Source organism: Stegodyphus dumicola, chromosome 4, assembly GCF_044657685.1.
Source record: "Stegodyphus dumicola isolate Sdum_Otavi_A_Nest chromosome 4, ASM4465768v1".
In the NCBI taxonomy this organism is placed as follows: Eukaryota; Metazoa; Arthropoda; class Arachnida; order Araneae; family Eresidae; genus Stegodyphus; species Stegodyphus dumicola.
The window spans coordinates 58,529,717-58,556,425 of NC_140771.1; the positions used below are offsets into that span (position 1 = coordinate 58,529,717).

Here is a 26,709-nt window from a genome sequence, read left to right on the forward strand (position 1 = left end):
GTGTAGACTGGCACCAACAAGCTTTATCTCTTTCTCGAGCAGACATATGGGAATTCAAAATAGGTGAATTAGACCTCTTAGAAAAACTTAATCTTAACTCAATTATCTTAATAAAACTTAATCTGTTTGCTGGGCATCTAGCTAAGAAGTTGTCTCATTTCCCAAGGTTAAATTTACCCTCAGTATATGAAGAGAAGCTTAAGAATTATGAAGATGGCTTGAAAAAACTGCATTTTGAGTTTGAACACAGATTTCAGTGCCATTCAAACAGAACTGGATATTTTTATCATGGCTTTCAACGTAAATTGTGAAGGAGTGAGGTCCTATTTGCACCTTGAATTAATTGATTTGCAATCTAACAATGATCTCAAGAAGTTGTTTCTAAATATGCCAAAGTTTGAGTTTTACAATTCATTATCGAAAGTAAGTTTCCCAAATTTAATATCTCATGCCCAGAAAATCAGTGCTATGTTTGCTTCATCTTATATATGTGAAAAAGTGTTTTCAACTATAAACCTTGGAAAGAATTATTTCAGAAGTAGACTGACAAATGAGCATTTAGCCTCATTCCTTAGAATCAGTTCGAACTTCAATATAAGGAATTTTAAAAATGAAATCGCAATTTCATTCATCTCATAAACATATTTAATTTGTAATACTTGTATATTGTTTTTAAAATTTTAGAAAAACTTATCTTGGCCCACAAAACTGTTTTCTTTCGATTTTTGGCCTGTGACCAAAAAAGTTTGCCCATCCCTGTTATAGAGTGTATTTTGGTGTTTTTGGATTATTTACAATACCATCAAAAAGTTACATAAAAGTATTCATGAGGCAAAGCAGTATGTAAGCAAAATAGTTATATGGTAGTGGTAATGCATGCAGCATATGTCTATTTTGCCCAGTGTACGATGCCGAAGTTGTACGAATGCCGAGTTGTGCAGTTATCTGATTTTTTTTTTTTTTTTAAAGTGAAAACAGATTACTGTGCACATGGAAAGAATAAAAAGGAACAAAAAGAAAATACAGGAAAAAAAGGATTTCTCAAAAAAGGTATTTTGAAAACGGTTGTTTGATATTGCATATTAGCTTGGCGAAACAATAGTCAGCAATGAGTTTGCGAATGCTTTCTAAAATCAGTAACAAGTTCAGAATTTTTTGGTTTGGTTGCTAATAGTCAGAAATTACAAACATTTTATTTATATTTATAATACTTGTGTAGGCAACTGAAATTCAATATTATTTATTTATTCTTCCTTTATTTTTTAATTTGGTAATTATTTATTCTTGCTCTGAGCTAAATACTTAAGCAATGATTTGGAAATTATATATAATTTATTACGGCACAATTTTTAGTTAAATAATCACCAACTTTTATCAGCTCTATAAAACTGCTTTTGAACTTTAAAATACTACTCTTATATTTTCAGTATATCATAATCTATTTTTAATACAGATTTCTTTCTTTATGTTTAAATATATGACTAATAAGCTCTTGGGCCTTGGGCTTTAAAAACAAATTTAATAAACTCAGATAAACATCTATTTCCTAATTTAAGTGATTTAAATTATGATAGGTAATAACTAAATAGGTAAAATCTGACAGATTTGCTTTATACAATCAAATGGATTAAACTACCTATGAGAAATCGCTTTGACAAACATGAATCTAGATTTATGTACCAGCAGATTCAGTATTGATGATGGCAAATTACCCAGATAAACTGAATAAGTTGACTGCTTCTTGAAATGTGAAATGAACAGAAAAATTATTAATGTTTCATAGCACTTAAATACCGTATATGATATGGCACAAAATTCCTCTTAAAACTCCTTGACCATATCTACATATTTAACGAAATATTTGATTGTGAAATAGTACATGAAAACCAGACACACCTCATTTACAGCCTCCATTTCAGCTTCGTCTTCTTCAGCTTCTTCTCCAAAAGACAATAGTTTAAAATTTCTATATCAAAAATTTTAAGAAGACAAATTTGAAAAGAAATTTTAAGTACAAGAAAAATATTTACACAAGATAGATATAAAAGCAGTTAAAAAAACCTCATAAATCAGAAAAGAACAGTTGAAAGAGAAACCTACTTTCTAATTATCTGCATTTCCATTGAAGTCTTAAAAAATGCAGCATGCCACCAAAATAATTGTGAGGCAATTCACAATGGCGGCAGAAAGTATTTATGTGGCAACTCATGTATGTGGGGTAATACACTTCTGTTTAAGTATATGTGGATTTGTACTTTAGAAATTCAAACATCATTTTTCTGATTACTGTTTCTTTTGTAATTGAGTATAAAAAGGGCGAGATTTGGAGTTGTCAGGAACTTGGTGATTCTGGATTTAGTATTTTTCTGGACATAAGATCATCACTTTTAATCTAGTAAGATAACATATGGAAATAATAATAATAATTTAAAAAAAAAAAAAACATGAAATAGAGCATTTATGACCTTAAGGGAATCAAAATTTACAATAAAAAAAAGTTCAATAATTATTTGTTTGCTTTATTAAGCATTTCTTTCAATGTAAGTTGTTAGTATGCTAATATTTTCTCTTTAATTCTGTAGACAGTACATATGATTTCTTGCTCATTACAAAGTTATATTCTTGCTGTAAGCCCTGCAATTGCCATGTTGAGAAATTGTCAATTGAAATTTTTTTGTTCACAACAACCTCTCTGCCACTTTCTTCATTATTGGTTGCAATATTTTCTGTATTTGGAATCATACTACAGATCTGCCATCCATTAGTTGACTGATGACTGGGGCACTGTGATCACAATGAAAAACTTCTATTATATCAACTTCAAAATATTATATTATATCACCACAAAAAAGTTGTTTAGACATGGCTGCAAGAGTCATTTCTCAAGCTGCCTTTTCATTGATAGTTATGTAATAATGAAAGTAAAAAATAATAAATAATAATTTGCCAGGTTAGCAACAGAAGCTATTAATAGGTAGGTGGATATAGAATGTTTTGATTTGAGATGTATGCAAAATAAAAAGGCAGCTAGGGAATTAAATTATTGATCACATAAATAGATTTATGCTAATAAAATACTGTTTCTTCAACATGGAGGTATGTTATTTAGGAAGTGAAAATTGAATCAAGATTCTCCATATTTCATGTGGAAAAAAAAAAAAGAAAAAAGTATCAAATGAGCATGTGTAAAGCAAAAAGGGGGGGGGACTTTCAAAGTTTACGAAGAAAATCTGAAAGCTTTCAGATTTTATATTATGCCCAAAGGGGCATTTTAAAAAATATTTTTGTGTAGTGTTTTAGGTAGCAATCATTTTTAAAGGAAACAAGGATATTTCTAACGCTTTTATGAATTTTTATGCTTCTAATCAAAGTTTGAGTGGTGAACTTAAGAGAGATTAAAAGCTGACGAAGAAATTGATCAAGGACTCCCATAAGACTTTGGACAAGAGATTTTTGATAGAGATTTTGGCATTTTAGAACTAGAAGAAGCTATTATTTTCCTAAAGATAGGAAAAATCCAGGCCCAGATAATATGTATCCAAAGTTTATTAAAAATCTAGGATACAATGCTCAAATGTATTTTTAATCATTGTTGAAACTCTTATGTACTCTCTACATGGAAAAAAGGAAATTATTATCCCTATTTTGAAAAAGGATAAACCTGCAGATAATATTAAAAGCTATCAACCTATTGCATTGATTAGTGTTTTGTCGAAGATTAAAACTCAACTTGGCTTTATACAGGTGGCTAAGACAGAATCTGATGCTTTGGAAATGAACGAAGATTATCTAATTTTACCTCCTTCCCATTTGTCTCTTGGACTTTTTGAATTTGAATATATATCTTGATATCATTCAAATAGTTGTTAAAAACAAAATGAGCATGTCACAATTAAGATCTATTGCAATAGAAACTATTGGGGTTGGCTATCCTCAAAATGAGTGATTGCATGTCTACACTGACGGCTCTAGGTTGGCTATCCTCAAAATGAGTGATTGCATGTCTACACTGACGGCTCTACCTTAGAGAGAGCATGTGGTGCTGGAGAAAGTATCCATAGCGAGCTTTTTAGTTTCTACTTACCAATGGGCCCTCTTAATACTGCCTTTGATGGGGAAATCGAAGCTATTGCTGTGGCTATTCAACAACTGTCGATTTGTAGCCACTCTTTTGTAAAGGCAGTCATATTGTCAGATATCAATAGTGCACTTCAAGCTCTTCTGCGTAATCAAAATAGTTCCCAAAGAATGTTAGTCTGTAGGCCTTTGATTAACACATTCATGCCAGTGTGGGCCACCGGTGGCCCACACTAGTCTGTCTCACTGGGTGGCACGTAACACCGGTGGCCCGCACTAGTCTGTCTTATCGTGCGGCACGTGCGACTGATGGTACGCATTCGATTGTGTTATTAGACACTGATAATTAAAATAATAAAAAATTAATGTTTATTTATTATAAAAACTTTATAATAACAATTATAATTAATAACTATTAGCAAATATACAACTCGTATACAGGTCTGAACAGATAATAATCGCACGCCACCAAATGAAACGCAGCAAAAATTCGTGCGCCGTCTCATGGCGAAGAACATAAATATTGGCCCCGGCGTGAACGTGTTAAGGCAATGGCACCCAGGATTTCTTTCCAGTGGATTCCAGTACACCGTGGAATTATGAAAAAGCTGATACATTGCTTAAGAAAGGAACTTTCATAATTCAACGCATTAATTGACCACTTTCAATTTATACGACTAAACTGTCTGTTAACCTGACTCTTAAGAAAATTCTTAAGCAGGATATGATTCAATATGCTATGGGTAAGAGTTGGAGGTTTCTGGGGGAACACATAACTTTCATTCCCAGTTTTTCAAGAAAGACAGCGGTAACTCTATTTAGACGTCTGAGCAGACATGACTGTTTCCGAGACCACCTCTACAGAACCGAAATGGTGGATTCTCCAAACTGTATTTTGTTTGACTCCAGTCAGCCTACGTTTTTTTTAACATTTCAATAATTGTACTGCACTTTCTCGGTATGAGGACATTGTTAAAAAGTACTGGAGAGCCTGTGAGGGATTGGGATTATTCAATTATGGCAAAGCATACAAGGGCTATCTGCCTAAAGGGAGGGATGCCTTCATGGAGGACTTTCTAAGGGAAACTGGCTCGTATACACATTACACATGGGGAAAACCATGAAAACGCCCATGCAGCAGCCCATTCGCGGGATTCGAACCTCGGACCAAACTACCAGTGTTCAGCATCTTTACCGCTCTGCCGCTGGTGGGTGGAGAGCCTGTGAACGAATGGCTTAAGTGCTAATGTTTGGCAGTTTTAAAATAAATAAATAAATTTGTTTTACTGAATCCAGATCATAGGGAGGACAACAGTAGGGGGGAAATTACAGATTTATGGGACTTTTTTGGAAAGTCAGGTGTTTTATTACCCATGATTCTTCCTTTTAAAATTTTATTGATTGATTGCTCTTTTATGGAATTCTTAACATGCCACCATTTTGAAAACTGCTTTTACCTTTCACACATTAGTTTGGTGAAAAGTAAGTTGACAGTGATTTTACAAATGCTATCCAAAGTTACAGATGAATTCACAAATTTTGGGGGGAGGCTGCAAATAATCAGAAAGTAGGTCCTCCAGAAAAGTAAAAAACTTAATAATAAAAAAACATACTTTTTAACTTTTTCTTTTGGTTTCTCAGGAACATCTTGAGGAACCTGTTCCACTACCCTTGGAATAATATCCGGAAATGGATTAGATAACACCTGTTAAGAATTTTCATTCATTAAAAAATCATAATAAAGAAAAAATTATTAATAGTATAATAAAATAATTTTTATTATGTTATTCATCAATTTAGTCTCAAAAGTAATTTTTATTATCTGTAAAATTTTAGTTTCAATATTAAAAACTAAATCATCTTTGCAACATGGCAATATTAACCACTTGCGCTAAAAACACGCGCCACGCACGTCGAGACGCTTTTGTCTCAAACTGCAAGCGACGTGAACACCACGTCGATAGGGATAGGCATTTATCGCAAAAATGAAAATAACGTGGTGCACACGTCGCCTAACAACGAGATTGTTTATGTTTAGGAACGTGCACGAATTCAGTTAATACACAATAATTTAATAATGCAGATATTTTGTCGCATTATAATGTAGATTTTTCGTGGCAACAGCTGTTTTTTTTTATATATTACTTTGAGCTTGATAACTCATGGAATGTTATTCTTTTTGTAATGTTCAGAATGCTAAATAAATAAGTTCGTTGTTAATTAGGTTTTCTCTGCGAAATATATTACCATTCGTCTGAAGTTACTAAATAAATCAAGAACTGATTTATTTCAAACAGTTTATATCTCAAGTTACAGCTCTGGATCACACTCGCAGATGTGGAGCGGCATAAATGAGACACTTTACTGCTTGTTATATTGTAGCGCACAGCACTGCAAACGTTAAGTTTAATCATAGCGCAAGTGGTTAATAACACAATCAGTGTTTACATTAAATCCCGAATAAAAATGCTTGAAAAGATATTTTATTATGAGTTTATAATAAGAAAAATTCTGGAAACAGAAGTAAATAGAAATACAGGAAAAAATGAATTATACAATTTCCAAACATGTTACACATTATTATTTTAATAATCATGGAGTAAAAGTCAAAATTGTTATAAATCTAATGCAACACATATAATGAATCACATACATAAGACTTTTTAATTTAGTAGCTTATGGACTGATGTGGTTTACTTCAAGATATAAATCTGTGCCAAGTCTGCAATGTAATGAAAAAGAAATACTAATGATCAAAATAATGATAAATATATTAATTATCAAATAATAAATACATATGAATAATATGAAGTGATTTTTGCATTAGAAAACTAATGGGAAAAAGTACAATGTAAAAATTTTATTTTAAATACTTGATTTGAATTAGAATGGGATACTATGATTAAAAAATTAAACACTCTCAGATCTAAATGAAATAAAGTTATACATCAGACGATAAGAAGTAAAGTTATACACTGCTCGATATTGAAAATGCAACACCAAGACGGAGTGGTCAGAAATTTATGCAAATTTTAGAGTAGACACACGTCACTGAGTTATGTGAATGATGTGAAATGTGCAACTCTCCGACGCACGTGACGTAAAATATAAGGTAAGGAACGTGCAGAATGGGCAATATTCGTGTTGTTATTTCTGACAGACAAATTATCAAAGAAAGTTGGTTTTTCTCCTGGAGAATACATGTAATAAGAGAGAATGCTAGGCCACCGTCAACGAAGGCACTTCCAGCAGATAGACGATTTTACGAGGGGTATAGTGATTGGTCTGAGAAGGGCAGGTTGGTCCTTACGTCAAATTGCAGCCGATACCCACATGAATGCGAGCACGGTGCATCAGTTATGGTGAACATGGTTGGAACAAGGAAATGTGGGAAGAAGGAGGGGTGCAGGTGCAGCAAAAGTGATGTCGGCATGCATGGATCGACGCATCCGCCGACGAGGTGTGGCGGTCCCTCAAGTCACTTGTACCGAGATTCTGCAGCATGTGCAAGATACCCTGGATGTTCCTGTGTCGACCAGAACCATTTCTCATCGATTGGTTGAACGTGGCCTGCACTCATGTCGTCTGTTAAGAAGACTGCCATTGACCCAACAGCATACACGCCAACGTTTAGAATGGTGCCGGACTGGAGCGATGTGGATGAAAGATGAAACGTTCATCTGAGAACACGATGTCGTGTTCTCAGATGAGTCCCGCTTTTGTTTATCCAGTGACAGTCAGCGCATACGTGTGTGGCGTCTATGTGGAGGCAGATCTAATCCTGCAGTAACTGCGGAACACCCCACCGTGTGACAATATGGCATAATGGTTTGGGGCGCTATTGCCTATGATTCCAGGTCACCTCTAGTTCGTATTCAGGGCACTATGATGGCCCAACGATACTTGGATAATGTATTGTGGCCGGTGGCAATCCCCTACCTTCAGGGGCTGCCTAATTCAATTTTTCAGGCGGATAATGCCTGACGACATACTGCTTGCATCTACCAACATGCTCTGCAAGGTATACAGATGCTTCCCTGGCCACCGTACTCTCCTGAACTGTCACCAATCGAACATGTGTGGATTGTGATTGGATGCGGTTAGCAGACTCTGCCCCTGCCTCGTTCAGAAGACGAACTGTGGCAAATGGTTGAAAGGGATTGGAGAGCCATCCCTCAGGACACCATCTGCACTCTCATGGACTCTATGCCCAGACGTGTTTCTTCGTGCATCGCTGTCCGCGGTGGTCCTTCATCCTACTGAGCCGATGTTGTTCTCGCTCTGTATTCTGACTATCATTTTGAAATAAAGATCACTTTATTGCTGCTTGCTGTCTCTGTCTTTTTTCCAAATTTCATCACTTTCTGACCACTCCTTCTTGGTGTTGCATTTTCAATGTTGAGCAGTGTACATCAGATGATAAGAAGTAGTGATCACCAAGACCTGGATTTTGATGACATATGCATTAAAAAAATAAAATAAGGTATTTTCTTCTTTTAAAGCATTTAAAAGATTTTTTAGAGCATTGTTTTGACATTTCAGAGCATTCTGAGGTATATTCTAGTAATCAAACTGAAAAACAAAGTTGCCCTTGAAACAATACTGTCAATACTCCTATGAAATCATTTTCACTACGCAGACATGTCCTATCCACAGAAAATTAATTAATTAATCTGTTATAATGTTTCTATCAATAATAACAGGCCTTCCCAAAGACATGAGCATCACTTCTAAAAACTGTCACCTGCACTTCTTAGCTATTTAAGATTTCTGTGCATATTCATTCTATAGAATCACATGCAATCCACAGGCAGTTTCATGGAATTACATATTCATAGTCATGTGCAATATCTTTTTCTACTTGATAGCACCATACATGGTTAAGTAGAAAAAGCAATAAAAGGATTTTATTCCATGCTGGTGCCTGTGGCTTGTCTTGCTCATGAAGTTACATCATTCTTACTAAAGAAATCTGTGCATATTACCCTTATATTTATAAACTCGTATCTAAAACAAAGAAAATGTTTTTTAAAAGATCCATATCGTATACAGTATTTTTAATTCAAGTTGCATACAGATTTGCATTTTCCTCCATAGACAAAACTGAAGGAAATCTTGCATACATAAGATCCACTTTCAAGTTCAAGAGCAAAATATGTCCCCCCCCCCCCGAAAAAAAGCAATAATTAGTTCAAGTAACCAATAAAATATTATTTGAAGTTTAAATTGCAGTTTACGTTCTTCAAAAACTGTTTGTTTGGTGCAAGATGGAAATGAGTTTTCTCAAGGAGGGGGAAAAATATGACTGAACATGGATAAACGCATAAATTTTATTCACAATAAATCTGATTATGATGTTTTCTTTCTCACACTTGATTTCATGAGTGTAACATTTTATTCCTGACTTTGCCCATTTTATTCAAACTCAGACAGCAGATGCTTCATTTTTATTGATAAATGCTTCAAGTTTCTCAAAATAAGGTTACCATAAAAATTCCTTCTGGCTTGGAAATTTTAATCTTGCACCAAATAAATGGTTTTTAAAGCTAATATTATAAATTGCAACTGAAATTTCAAGAGATCTACTATTTGTAACCATATAGGAGGGTCAATCATTAAATTAATTTGCCATTAATATGCATTTCGTAATTTCTAAAATTTTTGAAAGCTTGATGCACACAACATTTTAGATTCATGCACCTTATATATTTAAATTTATATGCATTATACTTTCCACTTGAAAATATTTATACAGGGGGATTTGCTATCAGCAGAACAATCTTATAGGAGATGTAGGAGGCAAAGATGATTCAGAATGACATAGCACTGCACAGGAAGTTGTGTGAACAGCTATCGTGTTTAAAATCAGCATTTGCAAACAGGTCTGTCAGGCAGTAGGATGGATGAGCATTCAAATGCTGAACTGGCTGACATGCACCTCGTGTATGGTGGCACCAGCAGCTGTGAACGGTAATGGACATTATGTACTTGTACTAGGAACATTTCTTGCACAGGTGTGCTCCTCATCATACGATCATCATGTGTTTGCACAGAAGGTTACGTGAAACCTACCATGAATCGAGAGCAAACAAGGATGCTAGAATCGAGAGCAACAAGGGAGAATGCAATGTGGCAGAAGACAATCCAAGAACGAGTACGCGAGCGATAGCCCATTAATTGGGTTTGCCCCAATCCATTATATGGAGGATACTGTCAGGAAACCAAATGCGTTCATACCATCTACAATGCATCCAAGTATTGTAGATTGTTCACTCTGGAGGAATTTTGCTACTTGTTATTTTCCACACAGTGTGACAGATAGTGTATTTGCTGTATATGTATTGTTCATGAATGTAGCATTTTTCACAAGAGAGGGAGCCTTCAATTAACATAACACCAATTTGTGGTCTTTGAATAATCCCATGGTACACGAACATGTGTAGCTCAAAGCCATTTCTCGGTCAATGTGTGGGCCAGCAATGTTGGAGACCACCTCCTTGAACCATGTCTTCTGACCTCTCATCTGGACAGAAGGTATACTTGATCTTCCTATGTGAAGTCCTACCTAAACTTATTGAAGAAACATATGTTCCTCAGTCATTGCATAGCTAGTGTGGTTACAGCATAATGAGGCTTGCTCACACTTCTACAGACACTTCTACCAGGACTTTTTCAGAACATTAAGAATTCCACGTGAAGCGTGTGTGACTGCTTCTGCACATCATTTTGAATATCAAGGCATATAGCCTTTCGCAAATGTAAAACTTGTAATAAAATTAATTCTGTTACACTAACGTGCTGTTGTTTCTCTTTTTTTTATTATTTATTTTTTTAACCTCTTTTAACTATAGCTTAGATAGAAGACATTTCGAACCCTACAATGCTATACGAATCTGAATAAAATGAAATCTGTTACACTAACCTGTTGCTGTTTCTTTTCTTTTCTTTTCTTTACTTTTTTTTTTTTTTTTTTTAACCACAGCTCAGGTGGAAAGCACTTTGGACCTTGTAGGGCTATGTGATTTTGAATCGTCTTTGTGTCCCCTACATCTCCTGCAAGCTTGTGGCATCTGTAGCAAATTACTCTGTATGTACACAAACAATTCTAATTTTCATGCATTTTTTGACTTGGACAAAATAATTTAGCATACAAAGCAGAATTAACAGCTATAAGAGCAGCAAATGAATATATACAGTACCATCCACTGGATACAAAAGTGATATACAGTGACAGAGTCTACAGTCTTGCCACGATCTCAGTAAGGTGAAGTTGGCATAACCCTCAGTTATTCAAATATGTAAAATGGTACTTGGAGTCCAGTCTATAAGAGGGCAACTCTTTGCTGGGTGCTGTCTCCATCTAGCATACTGGAAAATGAGCAGGCATATAAAGTTATGAAGAATGAGCCAATGATGCTTTCCTTTTGGAGCATCCCACTTCACTATCAGGTACATTTTTGTGGCAGATGTATCTATTGGGGGATGCTGAAAGTTAAGACAGAACTGCAAACTGAAAATCAACTCTTACTCAGTTTATAACAGTTCATGGCATTTTTCTGTCCTATCTAAGCCAATCTGGGTGTAGTGAGACAGACAACTGAGAATGTGGTGGGGTTAGCAATCCCAACTACTGCATATTTGAGTGCGCTTTCACTAAAGATCACCATCTCAAATTTCTGGCTCCTGATAGCTTGAGCAAGAATATATTCTCCAAAAACTCTGCAAAGTTTAGGATTGAAAGAGGTATTATTGTGCTATATGTGAAAATTTCTCAATGGCAGTAAAAACTTTGCTTTTTGAGAAATATATATATACATATATATTGTTTCAAAAGAATGAATTGAATGATTGAAGAGTTAGGTTAGGAGGCAACTTCCCCTTGATAAGTCTGTCTTCTGCCTGCTCAACAGTCATTCACTTATGCATTTTTAAAAAAAATTTTAGATTAATTTTAATTCACTAAATTGGTGAATTTATTTTCATGTTTTGGTTTTGCACTTAATTTACTTATGCTATCTGAATTTAAATGCTATTGTAAATTAGTTTGAAAATTAATTCTTTTATGTGTTTGCACATTATTTTAACTTACATTTTTTTTTTTTTTTTTTTTTTTTTTTTTTTTTTTTTTTTACGTATCTACATGTTTGTTAAAATTTATATACATATATATAATAGTCATGTAATACTCCTCCTATATCCCATTTCTGATTTTATAAATTTTGTATGGTATTTTTAAAAAAAATTATTTATCCCATGTATTGCATCACATCTCATTTGTACATTCAAATGCTTTTGAATGTATCTTGGCATTAGGTAAATATTTATAAGGAACTGATAGTGTGTGAGAAATGTTCATCATTACATGAATCCTGAGTGGACTGAGACTTTAATTGTGAGGTTACCAGCTCTACTATTCTCTTTCACCTTAATTTATCTTTTATTTCTTTTATTTAATATTAATAAAATAAAGCAGTAAGTATGCTTTAAATGTGTTCTACTGTGTGTTTTATACTAGGATACAGTACAAACTCTTTAATCTGGACTCTTCGGGACTTTGGGGATTCCGGATTAGGGGTTTTTCCGGATTACAGATCATCAATTTAAATCTGGTAAGTTGGCATGCAGAAATTATACAATTAAAAATATGAAACTGTAATTTATGAAATAAAGAGCAATTATGATCTCAAGGATATCATAAATTAGAAAAAAAAAAAAAAAAAAAAAAAAAGCTAAATATTTATTTGTTTACTTTATTAAACATTTCTTTCAATGTAAGTTATTTAAGTTGCTTCGTTTTTTGTGCTAATACTTTCTCTAATTCTATAAACAGACAAAATTTCTTGTTCAGTTACAAAGTTCCACTGTTCAAGTCCTGTAATTGCTGTGTCGAGAATACAGATTAACTTGTCAATCGAAATTTTTTCATTTTCAGTAGCCTCTCTGTCACTTTCTTCACTATCGGAAGTGGTATTTTCTCGATCTAGAACAATACTACAGATTTCGCTGTCTGTTAATTGATTGACGATTAGGGCATTGTCATCACAAAGAAAAACTTCTGTTATATCATCTTCATTTATTACTGCTTCTCCACATTTCTTTACAAAATCCAATAACTGGAAAATTTCACCTTTAGTTTGCGATGTCAGAAAACCTTCAAATTCGTGGTTATCATCTTCATCATCCTCACTATGAAATATGGTAGCTAGTCATAAATTATGTTAAGCATTTTATAACGTATCTGGAGACACATCCTTCCATGATCTTGTAATGCTCCACACAGCAGATTTTATGCTAAAAAATTTCAAAAAGTCTTGAATTTGGTTAACCAACTTGTCAAAAATGTGCACTCAGTGTTTAAGTTCATTTCTTCATGAAATATTTTGGCTTAAGCCATTAGCATTAGACCTGTCAATGGCCCGTCCTCGCTGCAATGCTGTCTGACCCATTCAATCATCATTTTTAGCATAACGAACCGTTTTTCTGTTATTCATTGCAAGTGGGGTGTCGGAATCCACAAAAAATTCGAAAAGTTTCTTTTTCTTTTTGCTTACGTCATATACAATTGAATTTTCAGTGTCATACTCCTTGCATAATTTTGAGACAGATATGCCTTTATCCATTTTTTGCAGCAATTCCACTTTTTGTTTGATGGACATCGAAACATGCTTTCGCTTTGTAGATCCTTTGGCAGCTCCAGAATTGGAAACTCTTTTTGACATAATCGAAAGTTCAAGCTTAAATTTTATAAAATTGCTCTAACAGTCTGCAAAAAATAAGTTGGATTTAATTAAACGATTAAGGAACAGCACAATCTGCAACATTAACTGAAATGCGTTAGAATCAGTACAGATAATTTTAGCTTAGCTTAAATCGTCTGTTATACATTAAATGCGCATGCGTAAAGCATACAATAAAAAGTTTGTGGCTTTGAGGTCCGGATTATAGATCATTCCGGATAATGGACGCCTGGATTACGGACTTTGTACTATAATAATGATAGCTGAGTAAGATTTACTGCAATAATAATTTTATAAATATATAAAAATTTATACGATACTGCAATAAAATTTTATAAAATTCCTGGAAAAATTAGCTAATAACAAATGTCCAATACCATAATCTTCCCTTCTAGTGCAGGTAGAATTTTAACTATTGTCAATACTTCACATACCTTGCATGATATAATTTTGTGAGGATATAGAGGCTTGTCATCAGCATCAACTAGACCTTCTTCCAGTTTCAGCATGTTATATAAAGTATTTCCAGTAACCTGAGAAACAGACATTTAACCTATATTTGGATATACGAAATATATAAAATCTACTTATGAAGAATGAATATAAGAACACTTTTTACCTTGCCAAATATAGTATTTTTATTCTGTAATTCAGGTGTAGGGCCAAGAGTAAAAAAAAATTGACTTCCATTATCGTTTTTACCGGAATTTGCCATTGCAACCAAACCACGACGAACAAATCGCAGGCGACTGTGAAACTCATCCTAATATTAAATGCAAGAAAAAATTATTTTAGCAATATTACATATATAATAAGTAAATAAGGTAATTATTTGTAATAAATGTCAAATTCCATTCATTTTTTTATCTCTATATTAAAAATATTTCTTAAAAAACTTTATTCAAATTTCAAATTTTGTGAAAATACTTACTTTGCTGAACTGAGGATCAAAATTAAAAATATAACTTTAAAGTCTTATTTATTATTACAATACAAGTTTAGTTAATATAAGTTTAATCACAGATAAGAAATATATCTTAAGAACTTCTAATTCTCTGATTTTTACTTTGTAACTTGCTACACTTATATTTCTATTACATTAATGAAGAATAATGGATACTCTAAATGTTTTTTTAATGTTACTGAAGAAAAAAAATTTTATAATTAACTTTTTTGAGATTTAAAATTCATGAATTTTAAAATAATACAAAATAATAACTTATTTTAAAAAAAGAAGACAAATAATCAGATAAGATTATTACACAAAAAATAAAAGAAATAACTTATCAAAAACAATTATAATAAAATCTCTCATAACCAGCTCCCGAGTCATTGGTAATATTAAAATAATGGCCTTTTTTGAAGGTCTGAATTTAAATTTGAAACTTAGGTCTATAAGATAAAAAAGATATAGAATGGATTAACAATCTGAAATTTAAATGTGGAAAACATTTGTGTTATGTTCTATCACCCATTGTTAGAAGCCTTATCCAACCAATGAATCAAAGAATTATCTCAAATATAAAGATGAATTATCAATTTCTTTTTATGGATAAAATGTGAACTTTGAAGACATTGTCTATAATTTTCAGAAGCAATTCCCACTGAAAGACTACTGATTTATTTCATCTCGTTTTGAAAAAGTAATGAGTATAACTTTATGTCGCTGTTAGTATAAATTGTGGCATGTGGATAACAAGTTGAATGATGAAGGTTCTCTTAATTTTAAAATGCATCTGGTGCCTGAAGTTGACATTCTGGATTCAGTTACATGTTCAGAGAAGTTTAGTACAGTCAAAAGTCGTTAATCCGGACTCGTTGGGACTTTGCCGATTCCGGATTATCGATTTTTTCGGATTATAGATCATCAGTTTAAATCTGGTAAGATGGCATGCAGAAATTATAAAATTAAAAATATGAAACCGTAATTTATGAAATAAAGAACAATTATGATCTAAAGGGTATCAAAATTTACAAAAACAAAACAAACAAAAAAAAAAAGGCTTAATATTTATTTGCTTTTTTTTTTTTATTAAACATTTCTTTCAATGTAAGTTGTTTAAGTTGCTTCATTTTATGTGATAATACTTTCTCTTTAATTCTATAAACAGACATAATTTCTTGTTCAGTTACAAAGTTCCGCTGTTCAAGTCCTATAATTGCTGTGTCGAGAATACCGACTAATTTGCCAATCGAAATTTTTTCGTTTTCAATAAACTCTGTGTTCTTCACTATCGGAAGCGAATTATAATGAGGAGGAATTTGATTTAAATCATATCAAAGACGGAGTACATCGAGATGAAATACTACATTTAGTAAGGAATTATAAGCCAAATAAAATAAAAACATCTGCCCTGAAGATAAGGATAGTGCTGACAGATCAACTTCCAATTCATTGCATGCTGCGGAGTCCCCCTCCCCCTCGGCGCGGAGCAGCATGAAATTGATAAACAGATTTCGGAATGGTTAGAGAAACGAAGGATATGCTTTTATCCATTTTTTGCAGCAATTCCACTTTTTGTTTAATGGACTTCGAAACATACTTTCGCTTTGTAGATCCTTTACATATTAGTAAATATATATCGGAAATTCTACTTGACATAATCGAAAGTTCAAGCTTACTTTTATAAAACTGCTGTAACAGTCTGCAAAAAATAATAAACCAGATCCAATTCGAAGATTAAGGAACAACACAATCTGCAACATTAACTGAATTAGATAATTTTAGCTTAGCTTATACCGTCCGTTATACATTAAACGCGCATGCGTAAACGTATTATGTGCATGCGCACACGCATATTCGCAGCCGTAAAGGTCTTACGCGCATGCGTCAAGTTTGTAGATTTGAGGTCCGGATTATAGATCATTCCGGATTATGGGTGTCCGAATTAATGACTTTTGACTGTATTAGTGAAGAGGTGGAGCAAGCTTTCATGGATGCAGACAATTCTGTTCATAATACACTCTCTCATGATGGTGAATTTATTGGACATATACAGGGAAAGGAGAAAGATGAAAAGGAGGGTGAAGACAGCATGCAGAACAAGGAAATTACATGGAAAGAAGCTGACTCCAGATTGCAGACTTCCATTTTGCCGAGCATATGTTTATCTATGTCAGCACTAGCTAGGATGCTTCATTGTATACACACCAAATTTTTAAAACTATAGTGACAATCTCTTGAACAGCACATCATTTGAAGTTAAATGTCATTACACTACGAAATTTGTAACTTTAATGTGAAATTAAAAATGTTGTTTCATTTTTTTGTTCTGAAATATAAAATAATGTGTAAGTGTTTTAATTTTTAATCATCTCAACTTCTTTCAATGTTATTTAGTTGAGGCCGATACTTCAAAAACACTAATCATGGATACAGCATGCTACAATTTCTACAGATGGCATCACAAAAACATCAGCAAGTAATTTCTAGAAACAGATATTCAATTATCCAGAAAAATTTTTAATCCTATTGGTGATTTACCATTGCTACTTGTTAAAATAGATTTGTAATGTACACTGTGTTACAAAAATTAAATGAATTTTATTTACCTTAAAAGGATGACCATATATAGATTCTCCACCCGTACCATCTCCATTCGGATCACCACCTTGAACTATAAATTCTTTTACAACTCGATGAAAAGTTGTTCCATTGTAATATCCTTCCAGGCATAACTGAACAAAATTACGGCAAGCTTTAGGGGTTTCTTTTGACCACAATTCAATATCTATATCTCCAACAGTAGTATGCAGGAGAATCTGAAACATGAAACATAATCACATAAATAAAAAACAGCTGACCTTTTTTAAACATTTCACTCCTGTTCATACTCGCAACGGAAAGTAAGCTTTGATTTAGCTCAAACCAAACGTCAAAAACTAGTTATGGAATATTAAACCTTTGGAATTTGCCTCACCTTCATTAAATTTATTAAAGGATATAACTGTTGATGTCATTCAAACTTAGAATCAATTTTTTTTTTCAACCAACAAATGAATTAAACTAATTTAGAGTTAATGAACTTTTCTTAGATAAGCTTTTCTACTAAGCGCTTTTCTTAGATATCAACAAATTGGATTCATGAAGTAGGAATTTATTCTGTTGACACACAGCATCCAGTTTCTTGGATGCAGAAATTGAAGAAAACATGTATTTTAACTTTCTATAATTGTTTAGTTCATATTTGTTTGCTTCAAATGCCACAGTATTTTGTACTGTATTTTTCAATGCATATCAGAAAACAATTATGTTTTTTCTCTTGAATATATATATGTATTTTTTGGGGGGTAGGGTTTGGGGGATGCAGAAACAAATTTATATATATATATATATATATATATATATATATTGGGGGGAAGGTTTGGGGCATGCAGAAACAAATTAAATAAAGCTTTTTCTTTCCTCATTTTCTAATCATTTTTTCAAATCATCCTTACTTATTTCAAATGCATATTATTTGAACACTATGCACTACATTCTTTGATGTATTTGAAAGAAAAAAATGTGAATGATAACCTAAACCTTACTGAGTTACCAGCACAATGTATCTGTGATGACTAAAAAAAAGTTAAAAATAAATCAAGTATCTTCTTTGTAAATTGGCATATGTTTAGCATTTGATGGATCAAACAAAGTAAGAGTTTCACCAAAATCAAGAAAATAAATGGAAATAAAAATATTAGTTTATTAATATAATAAAAATTAGTTTTGTACATAGTCAGATAAATTTTAAATACTGGAGATGTTTGAATAACCCATATTTGTAAATGCATGGCATTATTTATTTTTATTCTTACAATAATAGCTTGCAAAATGGTAGAGAATAATTTTACACTTTCATAAACAAAATCCTAAAATCCATTCACATTCAATATAACATTATTGCAAATCTAAGGTTTTTAATTTTGTCTAATTTTGAAGCTGGCAGAATTTAGGGGATTGGTAAATCATGTATTATCAGAATTTGAATATTTTTAAACTTCATATGCCCTTCAGGACATATGCACAGGATAGAAATGAACTTTTATTTTCTGTAATCATATAAAACACTATGAATAAAGAGTAAATTGCAAATTATCATCAAAAGTGTAAAAATAATTTGTATTTTTCGGGTAAGGGTCATGACTAACTGTTAAACAGCATCACTGCAGTTCCTAATCTTAGTGTGAAATTTAACTAGAGACAGGAATAGAAGCTCTAACAATAGGTACAGCTTCATTAAAGAATGACAATTTTACCCAAAACAGGGAAAGGGGAACAAAGACAAATATATAAATTCATAATTAAGAATACATATAATTTCCTCAGTTAACAGTAACTTATTTTTAACTGTAAGCAGTGATTTATTTCTAACTGCAAATGAAAGAATTCTATCAGCTCCAGTAGCAGTAATTCCTTCTTAAGTATGAACAACTGTAGTTCTATTTATATTTCAGTATACCCTCCTCCTTTCAAAAAGCAGAATTATTTTTAAAATGCCTGAACCTAAGATTTTTAAACCAGGCACATCGAAACCATTAATTTCATTCACCAGAAGGCCAAAAATTTTTCCACACTTTTACTCTTAGACACATTTTCAACAGACTAATTAATAAAATGGACAGTCATGAATAATATTTTTAATAGTATGTAGAATGACATATGAAGTAATAACACAGCTTTTTGAAAGGATAATTAGAAGGGATTTAAATTCAAAGTTAGGGACGCACCGCCCATATGGGCAAGGTCGTGGCACAATGGCACCAAGGCCATGGCACAGTGGCACCAAGACCTTAAAGGTTCGTACGAACTACCAGCACCAACCGATGGTAAAATTACCCTTCTTCTTCTAGGGCAGGGGTTCCAACACTATGTCCACGGGCACCATAGCGCCCACCGATCGTTTAACGTGTCCCCACTGCTGTGCGATCACAAGAAAAATGTTTTGGTTTTCAATAAAATTCTATGTGAAAGTTTTCTCATTTTTAATGAAATAGAAATTGTGTTGAACACAGAACCAGCACAAAGCGAAATGCAACCGATCTCTCTCTCTCTCTTTTTTTATGTGTATATATAGTTACGAAATGTACAGGCGTGGTAAGATAGCTTCCCCGCAAAGCAGTTTTAGGATTGCTATAAAATAGCAAAGGAAGGCACGGTTGCCACATTTGGCGAGAAAATTCGCAATATACCATGAACGGATGGAGAACCTTCTAGAACTAATTCTTACTGGTTTAGCCCAGAATGTTCTTGAACACAAGCTGAAAGCTATATAAACCCTGCTGGTCCACAGTCAGTTAGTGTGTGTGTGTGCCTCATCTAGCTAGCTGATAGTCAGTCATTGAGCGAGTATCTCGAAGTCTAGCACTGAGTTGGTCATCGAGTGCATTGAGAGAGTCTTTTAGTGCATCACTGAGTTTTGTCTTAAACTATGCTGAGTCGAGAGCTATACTCTCGTGTATCTTCGGGTGCATCTCGTGGAGAGTCTTGAGAGTATGTGGAGTTCCAAGAACGACCAAGCAGAGTTGGGAGCTGTACTTGGGTGCTTTGCGGTGAAGCTGCCTCCAACGTGATAGCCTGATAACCTGGAGGCTGTGTCGCTGATTGTTTCAGCGATTTATTGTAGATCTTCGACGACTATAAAATGTGACTTTGTAGCTGTCCTGATTAATACCAGCCAATAAAGTGTGTTTTGATACTTCATCAAGTGTCGTTGTTATTCACTCCAAATCCACACGAACCCCGTACGAATGTGAAGGAAGAAAATAACATAACTACTGGTGTCAGAAAAGAAAAACGCAACAACTCCAAATACTAACCTAAAGTGCCTGTAATACTTCAGTTTCCCATCAGCTCTATACCATACGAATCTTAGATAGTCTTTATCCTTCGGGTTGAGACTTATTTGTAAGAATGTTTTTCGTTTATCTGCAGAAACTCCTATCCTGTTCATTCAGAATCTATGAAGAATTGAAGGATTTTCAATAAAATTCTATGTGAAAGTTTTCTCATTTTTATTGAAATAGAAATTGTGTCGAACACAGAACCAGCACAAAGCAAAATGCAGCCGATCTCTTACATGGTACCTACACATACAAGGTATTATCCAGAAGTTTTGAGTGCATAAAGCTAAACTTTACCCTCTAAATACTTGAAACAGAATTCTATTAATTGAAAACAAGTTACTCATTCATAAATCCATTTTGCGTCCCATGCTTTTTCATGTCTGTCCAGGCTCGGCCTACTCTCTTCTCTATAGGAAAAAATTACACGCAGCACTGAACTCTGTTCTCTGACAAATTACTAATGCACCATGGTATATGCACAATACTGCAATTCATGCAGAGTTAAAAACTGAACAGCTTTACACCTTCTACTATTATCTGGGCAAAAATTTTCCTATTAAAATGAGACCCATTCCTAATTTAGAAATAAGAATTTATAATTATTGCAGCACTGAAAACAATAAGAGGCCAATGGCAAATTTTAAATCTCAGTATTGTGGCTGAAATTTAAATATATTTATTGCACCTGTATTATATCTATTTTTTTATTACACTGTATTGCAGTACATTATTTTGTATGCAATAAACTCTTTTATTGGCACTGAGTGATTGGTACTTTATGTCTTATGCACCAGCTTAGCAACTTTCCATACGTTAGATGCTGTTCTCTAGAAATTTTATATATTTAATTACACTATCAAAGTTACCTAAAATATTAGTATTAAAAAAAAAAAAAACCAACCTTAAGATCTTTGATTTAAGTTAATATCGGAATTTATTCACAATTTTTAACTGCATTTAATTAGAGGTGGGGTCTCACATCCAGATATCCTGGTGTCTAACACCAGTACTCCAGAGACTGTTTTTCACCATTTAACTGTGAATCACACATTTAATTTTGTTGGTCCAACAATAGGTGCTCACACCCAAAATATGGAAAGATTGTGAGGTTCTGTTAAATGATGAACAAAAAGAAAGGGATATGGCTTGACATTATCTAAAGCAGCGGTGGTCCATGATAACTTTTTGCTGGTCCGCAGAAAAATTACGACATTATTTATATTTTTATGAAGATCCAGTTTAAAAAATGATGACTAACAACACATATTAAGGAAAATGGATTATACTTAAAAAAAAAAAAAAAAAAAAAAATTAGCTACTAGTTTTAGCAATATTCCTTCTGAATTTAGCAACTTTTTAGCTACTTTTGCAGGTGTATCTAGCAACATTTGAAAGTGAGAGTTAGCATCCATGGAGATGCTGCTGTTATCAATATTAGGATGAACTGGAATTCTCTTTCCTTTTGAATTACAAACATATGCAATTGTAGTCGTTAATAATACAGTTTTTCTCTGTGTCAATGGGCAGCTTGATGGATTATTATGAGAACCATCTGCGTTGCTCTTTATAATTCCACCACTAGAAGTTTCCGTTTTTGTTTTGTCTAATTGTTGATCGATAGCGACATTGCTGAGTAAGCAATGATTATTATCTTTAGAATAATTAAAAACTGGCAGCATAACACTATCAGTTTACTGATATTGCTTTGCGTTTGCTGATTTGTTCTTGCTTTTCGTGAAGTTCCTTATCAGTGATATGGAAACGTGAAGCTTAAGAAGAAGGTAAGATTTTTGTACTTTTCATGTAATTTTTCAACTTGAATGAAATATGTGTAATTCGCTGATTATTACTGTATAAATGTATTTACCTTTTTCCTTAATTCGTATTAGTGGTCCACCAAATATAAAATTATATATGTAGTTTGTGAAGTTCTAAGGGTATCCATGGAGATGCTGCTGTTATCAATATTGACTGCTGATCTAGAGTCGTATCTTTCGAATTCATGTGGCAGAAGATAAGCCTTTTGATGCCATATTAAAAGCAATCGCGTAGATAATGCAGCCAGAAACTAAGTGCGGGTAGTTTAAAGTTGTTGATAATCTTGGCGGCTGTTCTGACAGACAGACAAAGTAGACAGATGTCACGTTTTGCACCCACCAAGTCTTACTGCATCGATGGGTCAAAAATCAAGCTTAGGTGCAAAGTAGAAAATCAAATAGTACCATCAGATACAGTTACATTGGCATTCAAGCCAATCACAGTGATACAAGGACTAGATTAAAACATTACCATTTGGCAACTTCTCACCAAATTTGGCGGCATAAATTAGCTGCAGAAACCATTGCCAGCTTGGCATTATCTTGCCAATATAGTGAGATAGTCATTTATCTTAATGTTTAAATAGACCTGCCTCTGTAATCTTATGTTTTGTATGAAGCTTCACTTCTTGGGGCATTTCATGTTACAATATATAAAATGTGTAACAATATATGGACCGGATTCAGAAACATATGCATGTAATACGTGTTCATGTATGCATGTATATATGCACATCAGAGCTTAAACTGCGCCGGAGCCCACCAGAGCTCGGCACCAGTACTTCTCAGTTTTTAAGATAAATTACGATTTTAGCCGGAGCGCACCGGAGCCCTAAATAAGTTGAGCTTCGGTACTTCTTTTTATAAAACTGAACCACAATTTAAAGGGAAAATATTTAGAATTCATAACATTTTAGTTTAACAATAAGCAGACTTTGCAATACACTATTTCCCTAGACATACGAACTCATGAAAACATGAGACGTTCAAGTAAATTCCCTTCATGCAAAAACCTTTCCCTTTAAAAAAGGCAATAAATTTGGGGGAGTTTGTTTAGGAACGTGTAAATTTCTCGCCATGCCATCTTATCCAGTGTATTGTTATCGATGCTTACAGTTAGTTATCCTTGCAGGAAGGAAAATTTGTGTTCTTAAATGTGCATTAAGTGACAATGAGTACAATAAGAGTGAAATACTGAGATAAACTACTCAAGAATGTCCTATACATCATCTTCCCACAGTATCCACTAAGCTATAATTATATCAGCAAAGAGCCGCAATTAAAGAGAACGTTCTTCCTCATCAAGATTACCCTCATTTTTTGTTTCCACCCACTCATACCCTCACTCTGTTTTGCCCTGGAATTTTCATCAGCTATACTTTAAGTATATTTAATTTTTGTGATGATAAACAAACTTTTCTCCCTACTATCAGAGCTTAAATTGGGCCGGAGCCCACCAGATCTCGCCTCCGGTGCTTCTTAGTTTTTGTAATAAATCATAATTCTAGTCGGAATGCACTGCAGCCCTAAATGCTGCACCGGAGCTGCATTCTAAACGGAACGCACCACAGCCCCGAGAAGGCTGCGGCACTTTTCTTATGTAATTGAATAACTTTTTCAGTCGAAATTTTATCTCGAAAATTTTATTTTAACAATAAAATTATATTAAAAATTGCTTATTAAATTTCAATTTATCTCTTTACATTTTATTTAATTTTAATTATTTTATTACTTCAATCGTTAATTATTTCAATAAATAATAATCAATTATCTAATGATTATCAATTAAATTGTAATTAATTATTATACAATAATTATTAATTAGATAACAATTTATAAACATTAATTAAATAATAATAACCATTTAATTTATTTACTCATGTTCCTCTTTGCTGAGGGTCTTCCATACGGCTCCGGCACTTCTAATTTTGGAACTTAAGCCCTGATGCACATACAAATGTATGTGTGTGTATACATATACACATATACACGGATAGATGCATATACCCTTAACAGACAGAATGTACCAATATATTTACACAAGCATTAAAAAATTAATTTTTAAATTCAGTAGAATATACACATAAAACTAGAGATTTATTGCTGGTGAATGAATAAAATGAAATGAAAAATCGAGCAATTTACAGAAATTCATGATCCATGTGTAATAAAAATAATAACAACACAAAGTACTACTGAGTTAAATATTTTCATTAATGAAACAAAATTCCTTTTTAGATCAATATATATTATGAATGTACTTTTTTAAAAATTCATTTTCACATACGTATAAAAAAATTATAGATAATTTGACGAAAGTGCAGAATCGGCCACTGCTTGGCGCATTTTTAAGAATAGCACATATTCGGTATCTATGTACGCATCAACCTATTTTCCCTTAAAAAAAATTCCCAGAATTTCACAAAAATGGCATTGTGCACTCCCTTGACTTTATCCATGTACACATTGACCTATTTTCACTTAAAAAGGTCAAAGAAAATGGACAAAAATCCAATTCTTCTTATTCTTGTAAAAAGCGCCAAACAAACGCAAATAAAATAAGTGTGCGATTATGTACTTTAGCAGATAATTCTGCCCCATGTTGAACCTTTCATAAGCTGAAATTTTGTTTAAATATGCATTGATAACAGACATTTACAGATTATCTGAGTTCTACTACACTTATGATTCACTATTCTAGCAATTACAGAATTCAGAACTTATTAGTTACATGCAGATTGTAAAGTAAATGCACCGAGTGACTTCATCAGTTCATCAGATAATGAAATCACCAGTTTACTAGTCTGGCTGGATACAGAAAATGAAAATCACATAAAATTTTCCAAACTCTTAATCTTCTAGTCAAGCGATCTTCACATGTTAACAATTCCATAATCATTTAACAAGAATTGGTAAATCGACGGAAATTTAAGACTTTTCAACTCAAAAGAAAATAAAATTTTTTCCATCAAGATATTTTAAAGATTTTTGATAAAATTTCAGTTAATTTTCAGTTGGGAATTAGCTAAATTTCATGAAAATGTATACTCTTTGAACCAGAGAGTTAGATGACTTGGGCAGAAAATGGATGAGAACATTATTTCGGGATAAATTAATTTATACTTTTTGAGTTGATTTCAGAAAATTGAAAATATTTTACAGAAAAAGTATTTATGTCAAAATTATGACATATTCGGAGCAGGAAAGCTCATTCTCAAAGGCCTTGAATTCAGTACAAATTTTCTTTCATATATCATGTTCAACTGGTTAATTTTGAATTTTCACTTACATATGCTTAATATATTGCTTTCTCTGTTAACTTGGATTAATGTTACTTATTCTTCAATGGATGAGCGGCAGATGGTAAGGAGAGAGCAGTGTGTATGGAGCAGGAATTTCCCTTTTCATCAGAATGTTATTATTGATGTGTAAAATAAAGATTATATATTTTATACTTGTGTCTTGCCTCACGATGGAACTCCTACAAATTAATATGGTTAACCCGTAACTGGGAAGGTGCGGTCTCAGAGACCGCTACAGGTGTTGTTCCTATCACCCCTATTCTATATTTAGTCTGACTGAGTGGATTCTCCTGCTAGCTTCTCCTTTTGTGACCTTAATAATTCTCACATACTGGCTAACATTTTTTGCACCTGCTTCATTGTGAAATTCTACTCCATTGTCTGAGAGCGGTATGTCAGACCGCATCTTCCTCTCAGTGTTAGGATTTCTGTCCCAGGTGGAAACATGGCTCTGAGATTCGGTCCGAGAAATATCATATTTCTAATTCGCATTATGCAGAAGTGCTATAAAGAATTCTTGATGAAGTGGAAAGTTAATTTAGCGATTAAGGTGAATGGCAAGAAGATTTTGCAAATGAAAGTTCACATTCCACGACATCAGAATTTTCTGAATCTGACAATGAATGCACTGAACCAGAGACTGAATCCATTTCATCTATAAAATATTATTATGGGAGGAACTGCTTCAAGTGGTCATCTATTGAACCTCAACGAAATGTGAGAACTCCCGTGCATGATATAGTTCATCTTCCAGGATTAAGAGTATATGAAAAATTGGGTGAAAATACGGATCCTAAAAGGGTTTGGGAAGTCCTTTTCACAAACGAAATGTTAGAGAAAAAGAAAGAAATGAAAACTTCGTTTTTATGCATAAGTTGTAAAACGCCAGTTTGTTTGGTATGTACACAAAAATTATGTCATGAATGTGCACAAGAATATACTGAGTAA

General features: G+C 33.2%; 1 protein-coding gene across 1 annotated transcript in view; it reads right to left on the bottom strand.

Moving 5' to 3' along the window:
* LOC118195396 (spliceosome-associated protein CWC27 homolog) overlaps positions 1-26,709 on the bottom strand; it is a 59,805-nt gene that overhangs the window by 32,011 nt on the left and 1,085 nt on the right. The window contains exons 2-6 of the mRNA XM_035366699.2: positions 17,367-17,576; positions 14,434-14,577; positions 14,249-14,347; positions 5,691-5,782; positions 1,897-1,966 (exon numbers count right to left, since the gene is read on the bottom strand). Of these exons, the coding sequence (XP_035222590.2) occupies positions 1,897-1,966; positions 5,691-5,782; positions 14,249-14,347; positions 14,434-14,577; positions 17,367-17,576 (615 nt within the window). The remainder of the gene's footprint in view (positions 1-1,896; positions 1,967-5,690; positions 5,783-14,248; positions 14,348-14,433; positions 14,578-17,366; positions 17,577-26,709) is intronic.